This window comes from Pristiophorus japonicus, chromosome 12 (genome assembly GCF_044704955.1).
Source record: "Pristiophorus japonicus isolate sPriJap1 chromosome 12, sPriJap1.hap1, whole genome shotgun sequence".
In the NCBI taxonomy this organism is placed as follows: domain Eukaryota; kingdom Metazoa; phylum Chordata; class Chondrichthyes; family Pristiophoridae; genus Pristiophorus; species Pristiophorus japonicus.
Window position 1 is genome coordinate 68,900,172 of NC_091988.1, and position 14,738 is coordinate 68,914,909.

Here is a 14,738-nt window from a genome sequence, read left to right on the forward strand (position 1 = left end):
CATCGTACGATTTCTCTGTGGGTTTCGCTGGAGTGAGTAGATTCTTCATGAGGCCATACGTTGGTGCCCCACAGACGGTGAGGAGGATCGCTCTACGTTTGGCAGCGCTCTCTTCCCCATCTAGCTCGTTGGCCACGAAATATTGGTTGAGTCACTCCACAAAAGTTTCCCAATCATCTCCCTCGAAAATTTCTCCAGAATGCCCACTGTTCTCTGCATCTTTGTGTTCGCTATCTGTATCTCGTCGCCAGTTGTAGTGTGTGGAGAAAGAGTCAGACTGAATACTGTGAGCTCAAAGTAAAATGTGATCTTAGTCTTTTATTGCAGGTCTCCAGAGTGCCTCTCCAACCTGTGAAGCCTCTTTGTATACCTGTGCTCCCAAGGGATTATGGGATCCCTTGGTACTCCAGGGGATGAGCCCTCTGGTGGCTATACAGAGTAAATACAAGTATACATATATAACAGTTGGGGTGAGGCTGGGCGGAGATGGGTGACATTACGGAGGTGGAAGTAAGTGGTCTTGGTGATGACGCGGATATGTGGTCGAAAGCTCAGCTCAGTCAATTAGAATGTCAAGGTTGCAAACAATGTGGGTCAGCCAGAGACAGTGGCCAGGGAGAGAAAAGGAGTTGGTGGCTCAGGAAAGGAGTTTGTGATGGGGACCGAAGACAATGGCTTCAGTCTTCCCAATATTTAATTCCTAGTGGTTTAGAGGCAGAGTTGGTCGATGTAGAGAATGATTGCTTCTTGACCCAGTACGTCATAAAAACCTCAAGCAGCAACCAACGTTCATCTCCGATCCGGGAAATGTACAGGATATGGAGGTCATAGCACCCCGAGGAACAGTGAGCATGGAACCACAACGTTTACCATGATCAGAGAGCCAGAAATACCTTGGGAAATGACCAGGAGCCAGCAACAGAAGAAGGAATAACTAAAACAAATTGGGGAGGTTGTTCAACAATAATTCGGAAGATAAACATGGAAGTTCCAACACGGAGACAGGTCATTCGGCCCATCCTGTCCGAGTCAGTCTACACCCTCTACAGAACCAAATAATTCTATCACATTTACCCGCCTCCCTTCAGCCCCTTTCCCCTCATTCCCTTCTCCAATCCGAGCTTGAATGTTGACCTAGTTTCTGCCCCAACCACAACCCCTGGGACTATTTCCATGCTGTAACTTCTATCTATAACTCATGGTCTACCAGTTAAACCCTCGAGCTCCTCATTGTTAATTTTACTTTTATTCATTCTCGGGCTGCAGACATCATTGGCAAGGCCGGCATTTATTGCCCATCCCTGGTTACCCTGCTTTGATGCATCTGAGTGGCTCACCCAGCCCATTCGGACCCATGTATGTGTGAGACTGGAGTCACCTATAGGCCCAGAGCGGGTAAGGACGGTAGGTTTTCTTCCCTAGAGGGCATCAGTGAACCAGTTGGGTTTTTACGACAATCCACCAACTTCATGGTCACTTTTAACGACACCAGCTTTTTATTTCCAGATTCATATTCTCAAAGTCCCTGTGGTGGGATTGGAATTCATATTCCCTGGATTATTAGTCCAGTAACAGAAGTACCACACTGCCCACTCCCCCGGATCACAAGTGCAGATACCTTACTGATGGAATCATCAGCATCGGAAGTGCTATTCTTGGCGATTTCCAGCGATTTCTCAGCTAACATCAGCTTGGATTTTACGGCCTCGACACTGAACTTTGCCTCCATTACATCGTCTTTCACCTTGATGGCCCTATTCCTGCAAAACACAAGAAGTATGCAATTAGATACTGTGGGAAAAACACAAATCCCCCGAATCTCCACTCGCTCCAGAGATGTGCACAGCCCCAAGTGCAGGGAATGAATGGCGCTATGATCGGGGCGATGGTTAGCTGATTCCCCCCTCTCTCTAACCCAGGGTCACTGGGCAGTGATCAGGAGCAGGAACCCTGGCTGATTTCCCCTCTCTCTCTCTAACCCGGGGTCACTGGGCAGAGATCAGGAGTAGGAACCCTGGCTGATTCCCCCCTCTCTCTCTAACCCAGGGATCACTGGGCAGTGATCAGGAGCAGGAACCCTGGCTGATTTCCCCCCTCTCTCTAACCCAGGGGTCACTGGGCAGTGATCAGGAGCAGGAACCTTGGCTGATTCCCCACCCTTTCTAACCCAGGGGTCAGTGGGCAGTGATCAGGAGCAGGAACCTTGGCTGATTCCCCCTCTCACTAACCCAGGGGTCACTGGGCAGTGATCAGGAGCAGGAACCTTGGCTGATTTCCCCCTCTCTCTATAACCCAGGGGTCACGGGGCAGTGATCAGGAGCAGGAACCTTGGCTGATTCCCCCCTCTCTCTCTAACCCAGGGGTCACTGGGCAGTGATCAGGTGCAGGAACCCTGCTGATTTCCCCTCTCTCTAACCCAGGGGTCACTGGGCAGTGATCAGGAGCAGGAACCCTGGCTGATTCCCCCCTCTCTCTAACCCAGGGATCACTGGGCAGTGATTAGGAGCAGGAACCCTGGCTGATTTCCCCCCTCTCTCTAACCCAGGGGTCACTGGGCAGTGATCAGGAGTAGGAACCCTGGCTGATTTCCCCCTCTCTCTAACCCAGGGGTCACTGGGCAGTGATCAGGAGCAGGAACCCTGGCTGATTTCCCCTCTCTCTAACCCAGGGGTCACTGGGCAGTGATCAGGAGCAGGAACCCTGGCTGATTTCCCCTCTCTCTAACCCAGGGATCACTGGGCAGTGATCAGGTGCAGGAACCCGGGCTGATTTCCCGTCTCTCTAACCCAGGGGTCACTGGGCAGTGATCAGGAGCAGGAACCTGGGCTGATTTCCTTCATCTATAATCCTTCCTACCTCTTCCTTATCCTCAATCCCACGTCCTCTCCTCTCCTCTCTCCCCTCTCCTCTTCTCTCACCCTCTCTTCCCTTCCTCTCCTCTCCTCTTTCCCCTTCCCCCTCTCTATCCCCTCCTGTCTGGCCCTGTCCATCTCTCCTTCCCCCACCACTCTCCCCCTCCTCTCTCTCTCTCTCTCTCCTCCTCTCCCTCTCCCCATCTTCTTCCACCATCTCTTGTTGCCTCCTCTCCCCTCTTCCATTCCCTCGCTTCCCCTCTCCCCATCTCTCATCTCCTCCTCCTCCTCCTCTCGTCTCCTCCTCTCCCTTTCCCCACAACTCTCCCCGCCCCCTCTCCACAAACACTGACTTGACTTTCTCCGCATGTTTCGCCAGTTTCCGAGCAAGCTGGAGATTCCGCGAGGTGTCGTTGAGAATTGTGTCGACGTCCTTGACGCGCCCGATGGTGTCTTTAATTTCCTGCACGATCTTCCGAATATCCAGGGTGCTGATGGGGAAGGAAATGTTCAGGACCATGTTGGCCACCAGCTCAATGCTTCCGGGGTCCGCACCTTCCTCTGCAACACAATCAACACTCAGTCAGGGACGGGCCACAGGGCACACCTTCTAAAGCAGCAGTCAAGTGGCATTGCTCATCGCAGTCAGATAGATTCAATACAATGCGCAGGCCGTAAATCGAGGTCAATAGGGACCTCTGCAGGTCACCCGAAAGCTAATTGCTGTTGCTGAGCGAAGTTTGTCTCTAGGTTGGCAGTTGCTTGTAAATGTACGTTTCCTCGCCTTGGGGAGGAGTCAGGATATCAAGGTCAAAAGAAACTAACAGGAAGTGACTGTCTTTCTATTATATTAACATAACATAAGAATTAGGAGCAGGAGTCGGCCATTCGGCCCCTCGAGCCTGCTCCACCATTCAATGAGATCATGACTGATCTTCTACCTCAACTTCCCTTTCCGACACTGTCCCCATATCCCTTAATATCTAAAAATCTATCGATCTCTGTCGTGAATATACTCGGTGACTGAACCTCCACAGCCCTCTGGGGTAGAGAATTTCAAAGATTCACCGCCCTCTGAGTGAAGAAGTTTCTCCTCATCTCAGTCCTAAATGGCCGATCCCTTATTCTGAGACTGTGACCCCTGGTTCTAGACTCCCCAGCCAGGGGAAACATCCTCCCTACTTTCAGCCTATCAAGCCCTGTAAGAATTTTGTATGTTTCAATGAGATTAGCTGTTGAAAAGGCATACGGGATCCTGAGCTTTATAAAGAGAGGCATAGAGTACAAAAGCAAGGAAGTTATGCTAAACCTTTCTAATTCACTGGTTAGGCCCCAGCTGTGTCTAATTCTGGGCACCACACTTTAGGAAGGATGTCAAGGCCTTGGAGAGGGTGCGGAGGTGATTTATGAGAATGGTCCCAGGGATGAGGGACTTCAGTTATATGGAGAGACTAGAGAAGCTGGGGTTGTTCTCCTCAGAGCAGAGAAGGTTAAGGAGAGATTTAATAGAGGTGTTCAAAATCATGAATGGTTTTGATGGAGCCAATAAGAAGAAACTGTTTCCAGTGGCAGGAGGGTTGGTAACCAGAGGGCGCAGATTTAAAGTGATTGGCAAAAGAACCAGAGGGGGAGATGAGGAGAATGTTTTTACGCAGCGAGTTGTTGTGATCTGGAACGCGCTGCTTGAAAGGACGTGGAAGCAGATTCAATAATAACTTTCAAAAGAGAATTGGATAAACACTTGAAGGGGAAACATGTGCAGGACTGTGGGGAAAGAGCAGTGTGGTGGTGGGGGGGGGACTAATTGGATCGCTCTTTCACAGAGCCGGCATAGGCATGATGGGCTGTGTTATGTACTTAACCCTTGGCAACCGGTATCACACCACCACCAGAGGGCCTACCTGTTGGAGTCCCAAGGGATCCCAGCATTCCTTAGGAGCACTGTATATAAGCAGGCCACTCACGAGGTACCTGCACTCTGGAGTCTAATTAAAGGAGCTAAGATCACACTTACTCATTGCTCACGGTACTCAGTTTCATCCTTTAATATGAGCGTAACAATTGGCAACGAGATAACGAACAACCGCGCAAAAATGCAAAGAACAGTTGGTATCCTGGAGTAGTTCTCAGAAGAGGACGATTGGGAGGCCTTCATGGAGAGACTCGACCAATACTTCGTGGCCAACAAGCTGGAAGGGGACGAGAACGCTGCCAAACAAAGGGCGATCCTCCTTACCGTCTGGGGCAACAACCTATGGCCTCATGAAGAATCTTTTAGCTCCGGTAAAACCAACAACCAAATCCTATGAAGAATTGTGTACGCTGGTCCGGGAGCACCTAAATCCTAAGGAAAGTGTTTTGATGGCGAGGTATCGGTTCTACACGTGTTACCGGTCGGAGGGACAGGAAATGGCGAGCTACGTCGCCGAAGGCGCCTTGCAGGACATTGCGAATTTGACGGATTCCTTGAACAAATGCTAAGAGACTTTTTTGTGCTTGGCATTGACCATGAGGTAATCCTTCGCAAACTATTGACTGTTGAAACACTGAATCTGAGCAAAGCCATAATGATAGCCCAGGCATTTATGTCCACCAGCAATAACCAAGCAAACAAATTTCGCAGCATAAAGAGGTTTTGGCCAGTACTGTGCACAAAGTAATGTTGTTTTCGAGCAGGAATATACATGGCTGCTGCGCGACCTCAGTCAGATGACCCAGAGTCCGCCATCAATCGTTATTGCGAGGCAGTTAACACCTTGCTGGCGTTGTAGAGGTGACCATCGGGCCATCAATGCCGCTTCAAGCACTATGCGTGCAACGGCTGCAGAACAATGGGACACCTCCAGCGAATGTGCAGACGAGCTGCAAACCCTGCAAACTACCACGTTGCAGAGGAAGATCGATCCATGGTGGATCAGGCTGAACTTGAGACTCGAACCGAGGAGGCAGAAGTGTACAGTGTACACACCTTCACCACGAAATGTCCACCAATAATGTTAAAAGTTGAACTGAACGGAATTCCAGTATCCATGATACTGGACACGAGTGTGAGTCAGTCCATAATGATCAAAAAGGCCTTTGACAGGCTGTGGTGCAACAAGGCACACAGGCCCAAGCTCAGCCCCATTCACACCAAGCTAAGAACTTACACCATAGAACTGATCTCTGTAATTGGCAGTGCAGAGGTCAAAATCTCCTATGATGGAGCAGTGCACGAACTCCCACTGTGGATTGTGCCAGGGGATGGCCCCACACTGTTCGGCAGAAGCTGGCTGGGAAAAATCCACTGGAACTGGGACGACATCCGAGCGCTTTCGTCTGTCGACGACGCCTCATGTACCCAGGTTCTGAGCAGATTTCCATCGTTGTTCGAGCCAGACATTGGAAGTTTATCGGGGGCGAAAGTGCAGATCCATTTGGTTCCCGGTACATGACCCATCCATCACAAGGCACGGACGGCACCGTATATGATGCGAGAGAAAGTGGATATTGAGCTGGACACGAGAAGGCATCATCGTGCTCGGTGGAATTCAACGAGTGGGCCAGTCCGATTGTCCCGTACTCAAAGGTGACGGCACGGTCAGAATTTGTTGGGACTATAAAGTAACGATTAACCGTTTTCCGCTACAGGACCAGTACCCGCTACCCAAAGCAAATGACCTATTTGCGACCCTGGCTGGAGGAAAGACGTTTACCAAGTTGGACCTGACCTCGGCCTACATGACGCAGGAGCTGGAGGAATCTTCGAAAGGCCTCATCTGCATCAACATTCACAAAGGTCTGTTCATCTATAACAGATGCCCGTTCGAGATTCGGTTGGCTGCGGCAATTTTCCAACGGAACATGGAGAGCCTGCTAAAGTCGGTTCCTCGCACCGTGGTTTTCCAGGACAACATACTGGTCACAGGTCAGGACACCATTGAACACTTGAAGAATCTGGAAGAGGTTCTTAGTCGGCTAGATCGTGTGGGACTCAGGTTGAAACGCTCGAAGTGTGTTTTCCTGGTGCCAGAGGTCGAGTTCTTGGGAAGAAGAATCGCAGCAGACGGCATCAGACCCACCGACACCAAGACGGAGGCCATCAAGAACGCGCTGAGACCACAGAACGTGATGCAGCTGCGGTTGTTCCAGGGACTCCTCAACTATTTCGGCACCTTGCTAGAACCTCTACATGCGCAAGGGAGGCGACTGGGTATGGGGGAATTCACAAGAAATTGAGAAAGCCAGAAATCTGTTATGATCAAACAAACTGCTTGTTCTGTATAACGATTAATGTAAACGATTAGTGCTAGCTTGCGATGCGTTGTCATATGGGGTCGGGTGTGTGTAACAACAGGCTAACGAATCGGGGATTTTGCAACCGGTCGCTTACGCGTCCAGGAGTCTGTCCAAGGCTGAAAGGACCTACAGCATGATTGAAAAAGAAGCTCTGGCGTACGTTTACGGGCTGAAAAAAATGCACCAGTATTTGTTTGGTCTCAAGTTTGAGCTTGAAGCTGACCATAAACTGCTCATATCGCTATTCTCAGAGAGCAAAGGGATTAAAACCAATGCCTCTGCCCGCATCCAAAGATGGGCCCTCACGCTGTCGGCATACAACTATGTAATCCGCCACAGACCGGGCACAGAAAACTGCACTGATGCTCTCAGTCGGCTACCATTGCCCACCACCGAGGTGGAAATTGCACAGCTTGCAGACTTGCTCTTGGTGATGGATGCATTCGAAAACAAAAAGTCACCCGTTATGGCCTGCCAGATCAGGACCTGGACCAGCCAGGATCCTCTACTGTCCCTGGTAAAAAAACTTGTCCTCCGTGGGAGCTGGTCCAGCGTCCCAGCGGAGATGCAGGAAGAGATTAAGCCGTTCCACAGGCACAAAGACGAAATGTCCCTACAGGTGGACTGTCTTTTGTGGGGTAATCACGTGGTCTTGCCCAAGAAAGGCAGAGAAACGTTCATCCGTGACCTACACAGCATCCACCCAGGCATAGTAATGATGAAAGCCATAGCCAGATCCCATGTGTGGTGGCCCGGCATCGACTTAGATTTAGAGTCATGCATGCGCCAATGCAACACTTGCTCTCAGCTGAGCAATGCACCCAGAGAGGCACTGCTAAGTTTGGTCGTGGCCCTCCAAACCGTGGTCTCGGATCCACATTGACTTTGTGGGCCCATTTCTAGGCAAAATGTTCTTGTTTGTCGTGGATGCTTATTCAAAATGGATTGAATGTGTAACAATGTCTGTAAGCATATCCACCGCCACCATCGAAAGTCTACGAGCCATGTATGCCATGCACGGCCTGCCTGATATCCTACAATGGGCCGTGTTTCACCAGTGCTGAATTCAAGGAATTCATGACCCGCAATGGGATCAAGCACGTCACATCTGCCCCATTCCTGCATCCAATGGCCAGGCAGAACGGGAAGTTCAGACCATCAAGCAAAGCTTGAAATGCGTGTCGGAAGGCTCCCTGCCGACCAGATTGTCCCAAGTTCTGCTCAGATACCGCACCAGACCCCACTCGCTCACCAGGGTTCCCCAGCCGAGTAGCTCATGAAAAGGGCACTCAAAGCAAGGCTCCCTCTTGTCCACCCTGATCTCCATGATCACGTCGAGGGCAGGCGGCGTCAACAAAGTATATACCATGATTGCGCAAATTTGTCACGTGATATTGAGGTCAATGATCCTGTGTTTGTACTCAATTATGGACATGGTCCCAAATGGCTTGCTGGCACGGTCATAGCCAAAGAAGGGAGTAGGGTGTTTCAGGTCAAATTGGCCAAAGGACTAACTTGCAGAAAGCAATTGGACCAAATTGCAGTTCACTAACAGCTATGAGCAACCCGAAGAGGACACCACCAATTTCGACCCTCCAATTTACACATAAGTGGCAACCGACATCATGGTTGACCACGAAGCCGAACTCACCATCCCCAGCAGCCCAGCAAGCCCGGCTGCCCAGCAGCTCAGTGAAGAACTAACCAACTCACCCACACCTGCATTTGTACCGAGATGATTGACAAGGGAGCAAAAAGCCCCAGATCGTCTCACCCTGTAAATAAGTGTACAATTGACTTTACAAGGGAGTGATGTTATGTATTTAACCCTTGGCAACCTGTATCACACCACCACCAGAGGGCCCACCTGTTGGAGTCCCAAGGCGTCCCAGCATCTCAGTTTCATCCTTTGTTATGAGTGTAACAGGCTGAAAGGCCTCCTTCTGTGCTGTGATTCTCTAAATTTCTCTCCATTCAGTGCTGATTTTTGCTGTGTTATGAATGTGATATTTTGAGCCAATCAGTTCATGTGTATGATGGTGTATTTATATTGGCTGGTGACCTGTGGCATTGCTCATGACTGGGTGTGATGTTGTTAAACAGTCTGCTTCGCTGCTAACCTGCTCTGCCCCTTTAAGGCCAGGCAGACATACTGAGGTCAAAGAGATGCATATTATTGTTTCTCTGGGTTGGCAGCCATTTAGCTCCGCCCCTTAACCTCTCCTGGCAAGGTCAAGTCAGAAACCAACAAGAAATAATGCCTTTTTTCCATTTTTGCATCCATTCTGAAAGAGGATTCAGTCACGATTTTAAGGGGGTTTATAGGATAACAGGTGACTATAGAGCCCGCTTTACTCTGTATCTAACCCATGTTGTACTTGCCCTGGGAGTGTTTGATGGGACAGTGTAGAGGGAGCTTTACTCTGTATCTAACCCGTGCTGTGCCTGCCCTGGGAGTGTTTAATGGGACAGTGTAGAGGGAGCTTTACTCTGTATCTAACCCGTGCTGTACCTTCCCTGCGAGTGTTTGATGGGATAGTGTAGAGGGAGCTTTACTCTGTATCTAACCCGTGCTGTACCTGCCCTGGGAGTGTTTGATGGGACAATGTAGAGGGAGCTTTACTCTGTATTTAACCCATGCTGTACCTTCCCTGCGAGTGTTTAATGAGACAGTGTAGAGGGAGCTTTACTCTGTATCCGGATCTGGTTAAACATGGTTGTGGCTAAACTCACCATTGAGAAAGTCCTTCACTGCCTTGATGAAATTGCGGAGATCGTCCACCGAGCTGGTGATGAGCTTGTTTGCCTCAATCGCTTTCTTCAGTGTTTCCGCGGCCTGCGATTTTGCTCTGTCCGCTTGGCCTTGTACCTCATCGATCTGGGGATCACAGCAACGTTTCAGTGTGTCAGCACACCTTGCCAGAGCACACACCACCCCGCAATCCTGTCTAGCTTCCCATTCGTTCGACCGCGGGAATTGCGTTGGCTCCCCAACCCGTCCGGCAGCCATTTTTATACCATGTGTTGCGGGCGGGGTGCGAAACTACACAGCGCTCGTCGGATTCCCCCACCCCCCCAATATCGTCAGTGCCCCACACCCCCCACCGAACAAATTTGTTTAGGAGTCACGCCCGCCAGGAGAATTCCCGGGAGTGGTAGCGGCCCAGTAACACGCTTCTGCTCCTCCTGGAATCCCTGTGCATTTGCAGTGACTCTGGGAGCGAAATTGGGGCGGAAACCTTCTTCCCCGGTGCGGAATCGCCCTTACCGCCCCTCAAAGGAAACGGAGAGCACTCTCGCGCACTCCACTTCCTGTGGGGCGGTAACCAGGGCGTTGAGGGAAGCGCAACACGGATGCTCCGTATAGCGTTGAAGCGTTTCAACGGCCCCTCTCCATTGATCAAAGTAGCGGGCCACTGCGTACTCTGCACGGCCTCTGACAGCCTCCACTGGGCCCCAGGGCAGCGTGCGGCCCAAGACCGAGCACACCATGGCGGCCCTTACCATGCTAGTGGCAGCGCCTCCGCAAACCACCGGGCGTTTTCCCGAGAGTTGGTAGCGCCCCCCCGCCCCGCCAGAGGTGCTAATGGGGCTATAAAAAGGAGCAATTTTCCCCTCTGCCACAGTCACCCTTGAAGCTGATGGGAGAGAGTGCGGCCCGCGGCCCGCGGCCCGATTGGCTCCATCCCAAACTGGCCGCCGGAGCCTTTGCTACATCGTAGGACCCCAATTTGCATATTTAAAGGGGCCTTGCACCTGAAACAGGCGGGGGCCCAAGGCCCATGTGACCGTTCCCACCGTCCCCCTATCTCCTATTCGGAGGCCAATACTACCCTCTTTAACAACAATACGGGAAGTTAAAATCAAACCTCCCCACTATCACTGAACCGAAGGATCCAACTTCCCCCCCCCACCCCCCCCCCCACCGGCTCCCCTCCTCCCCTGCTTCACCTCCCCCTCTCCCCCTCTCCCCTCGCCACCTCTCCCCATCCCCCGCTCCCCCTCTCCCCCTCCCCCCCTCGCCACCTCTCCCCCTCCCCTGCTCCCCCTCTCCCCCTCGCCACCTCTCACCCTCCCCCTGCTCCCCCTCCCCCCTCCCCCCTCGCCACCTCTCCCCCTCCCCCGCTCCCCCCCCGTTCCACCTCTCCCCCGTTCACCTCTCCCCATCCCCCTCCCCCGCTCCACATCTCCCCGTTCCACTCCCCCACTCCACCTCTCCCCCTCAACATTTCACTCCCCATCTTCCTATGCTCTCTCTCCCCCGCCCCCCCCCACCCTGCTCACCTACCCGTTGAGAGACGGTGTTGAGCTGGTGTTGAGCATCCTCGAGGGCGATGGTGGAATTCTCCGCGCTCCGTAGCGCCTCCGTGGACAGAGAGAGGGCTCCGGTGCAGTCCTCCCCGCCACACAAGCGGCTCCCCGAGTCATCGCGGCAGTTGGCGCCCCCACACGGGTCCTCGCTGCAGCTCTGCTCACCGGACGATCCACACACCTGCAGAGAGACGAGTGGGTGAGGTGTTAAATGCGGTGAAAGTGGCGTCCCACATGGAGGGAATGCAGTGCGAGGCACACAGCGAGGGAGGGACCGCGCGGCGAGGCACACAGCGAGGGAGGGACCGCGAGGCGAGGCACACAGTGAGGGAAGGACCGCGAGGCGAGGCACACAGCGAGGGAGGGACCGCGAGGCGAGGCACACAGTGAGGGAAGGACCGCGAGGCGAGGCACACAGCGAGGGAAGGACCGCGAGGCGAGGCACACAGCGAGGGAGGGACCGCGAGGCGAGGCACACAGTGAGGGAAGGACCGCGAGGCGAGGCACACAGCGAGGGAGGGACCGCGAGGCGAGGCACACAGTGAGGGAGGGAACATGGCTCAGTGGGCAGCAATCTCTCTACCTCTCTCGCCACTGAGGCAGTAGATCATGTTTTCAAATCCCACTCCAGAGACTTGAGCACAAAATTCGAGGCTGACACTGGAGAAATGCTTGAAGGGGAAACATTTACAGGGCTGTGGGGAAAGAGCAGGGGGAGTGGGACGAATTGAATGGCCTTCCTGTGTGCTGTGAAATTCTGTGAATGTAAAGCAGGAAGCAACGAACGTTTCACTAAAATAGTTAAATTCTAAATGATTCAAGACTCTGGACATTTAAACGTGTTTACAATCCACGTTACAATTTCATTTTCTAATCTTTTCCTGACCATAGAATCATAGAAATTTGCAGCAAGGAAGGAGGCCATTTCGACCCATCGTGTCCGCACCGTCAAACAAGAGGCTACCCAGCCTAATCCCACTTGCCAGCTCTCGGTCCGTAGCTCTGTAGGTTACGGCTCTTTACGTGTACATCCAAGTATTTTTTAAATGTGGTGAGGGTTTCTGTCCCTACCACCCTTTGAGGGAGTGAGTTCCAGACCCCCACCACCCTCCGAGTGAAGAAATTACCCCCAAAATCCCCTTTGAACCTCCTACCAATTAAATTACATCTATGCTCCCTGGTTGTTGACCCTCTGCTAAGGGAAATAGCACTATCCACTCTATCTGGGCTCCTCATAAGGTACTTGATTTTTTTCAGAAACCCTAGGCCCCTGCTCTTGACATACTCTGGTGATGGTGTCGCTCTGAATATGATAATCTTTCCCAGAGCAGGACTGGACCCAGCCTATTAACACAGAAGGCAGCTCCTCCAGCACAGCAACACAGTCAGCTGCTGCCATCTAAAGGCTAGAGATGGAATAGCAGCATGAATTCGACAGCTCAAAGTCAGCAGAGCTTCTATACAAAACACCAACGTGCATTTTATAACGATTTTTAAAGTAGAAAAACATCACAGAGCATTTCACAGAGGCAAAATCAGACAAAAATTGATGCCGAGCCACAGAAGGAACTCAGGGGACTAAAAATGTGATAAAAGAGGTAAGTTTTAAGGTGCGTCACAAAGGAGGAGAGGAGGGGGATAGATGCGGAGAAGTTTAGCGAGCGAATACGAGCTTAAGGCCCAGACAACTGAAGGCAGGGCCATCAATGGTGGAGCGATGGAAATCTGGAATGTGCAAGAGGCCAGAATTTGAGAAGCGCAGAGATCTCAGAGGTTATAAGGCTGGAGCTAGTTACAGAGGGAGGGGTGAATGGATTTTAAACTTTTCTGTATGCAGGAGGCCTGTAAATACTGACACACTCCCGGGAACACCCTGTAAATACTGACACACTCCCGGGAACACCCTGTAAATACTGACACACTCCCGGGAACACCCTGTAAATACTGACACACTCCCGGGAACAACCTGCAAATACTGACACACTCCCGGGAACACCCTGCAAATACTGACACACTCCCGGGAACACCCTGTAAATACTGACACACTCCCGGGAACACCCTGCAAATACTGACACACTCCCGGAAACACCCTGTAAACACTGACACACTCCCGGGAACACCATGCAAATACTGACACACTCCCGGGAACACCCTGCAAACACTGACACATTCCGGAGACACCCTGCAAATACTGATAGACTCCCGGGAACACCCTGTAAATATTGACACACTCCGGGGAGCCCCTGTAAATACTGACACACTCGCGGGAACACCCTGTAAATACTGACGCACTCCGGGGATGCCCTGTAAATACTGACACACTCCCGGGAACGCCCTGAAAATATTGACACACTCCCGGGAACACCCTGAAAATATTGACACACTGCCGGGAACACCCTGTAAACACTGACATACTACCAGGGACTCCTGTAAAGACTGACACACTCCCGGGAACACCCTGTAAATACTGACACATTCTCGGGAACACCCTGCAAATACTGACACACACCGGGGACGCCCTGTAAATACTGACACACTCCCGGGGAACCCTGTGTGAATACTAACACATTCCCGGGGATCCCCAGTAAATACATACAAACTCCCGGGGACCCCCTGTAAATACTGACACACTTTCAGCGACCCCCTGTAAATACCGAAACACTCCCGGGGACCCGCTGTAAACAATGACACAAGCCTGCGCACACGTTGTAAATACTGACACACTCCCGGGAATACCCTGCAAACACTGACACACTCCCGGGAACACCCTGTAAACACTGACACACTCCGGGGAGCCCCTGTAAATACTGACACACTCCCGGGAACACCCTGTAAATAATGACACAGTCCCGGGAACACCCTGAAAATATTAACACACTCCCGGGAACACCCTGTAAACACAGACACATTTCCAGGGATCCCCAGTAAATACAGACAAACTCCCGGGGAACCGCTGTAAACACTGACATACTCCCAGGGACCCGTGTAAATACTGACACACTCACAGGAACACCCTGTAAATACTGACACACTCCCGGGAACACCCTGTAAATACTGACACACTCGCGGGAACACCCTGTAAATACTGACACACTCCCAGGAACACCCTGTAAATACTGACACACTCCCAGGGAGCCCCTGTAAATACTGACACATTCCTGGGAACACCCTGAAAATACTGACACATTCCTGGGAACATCGTGAAAATATTGACACATTCCCGGGGAGCCCCTGTAAATACTGACACACTCCCGGGGAACCCCTGTAAATACTGACACACTCCCGGGGAACACACTG

General features: G+C 51.8%; 1 protein-coding gene across 3 annotated transcripts in view; it reads right to left on the reverse strand.

The window, feature by feature from the left end:
• Positions 1 to 14,738, reverse strand: part of lamb2l (laminin, beta 2-like) — a 324,539-nt gene that overhangs the window by 18,845 nt on the left and 290,956 nt on the right. For all 3 annotated transcript variants that reach the window (XM_070895627.1, XM_070895626.1, XM_070895625.1), the window contains exons 29-32: positions 11,419 to 11,622; positions 9,864 to 10,008; positions 3,206 to 3,413; positions 1,619 to 1,760 (exon numbers count right to left, since the gene is read on the reverse strand). In XM_070895627.1, the coding sequence (XP_070751728.1) occupies positions 1,619 to 1,760; positions 3,206 to 3,413; positions 9,864 to 10,008; positions 11,419 to 11,622 (699 nt within the window). The remainder of the gene's footprint in view (positions 1 to 1,618; positions 1,761 to 3,205; positions 3,414 to 9,863; positions 10,009 to 11,418; positions 11,623 to 14,738) is intronic.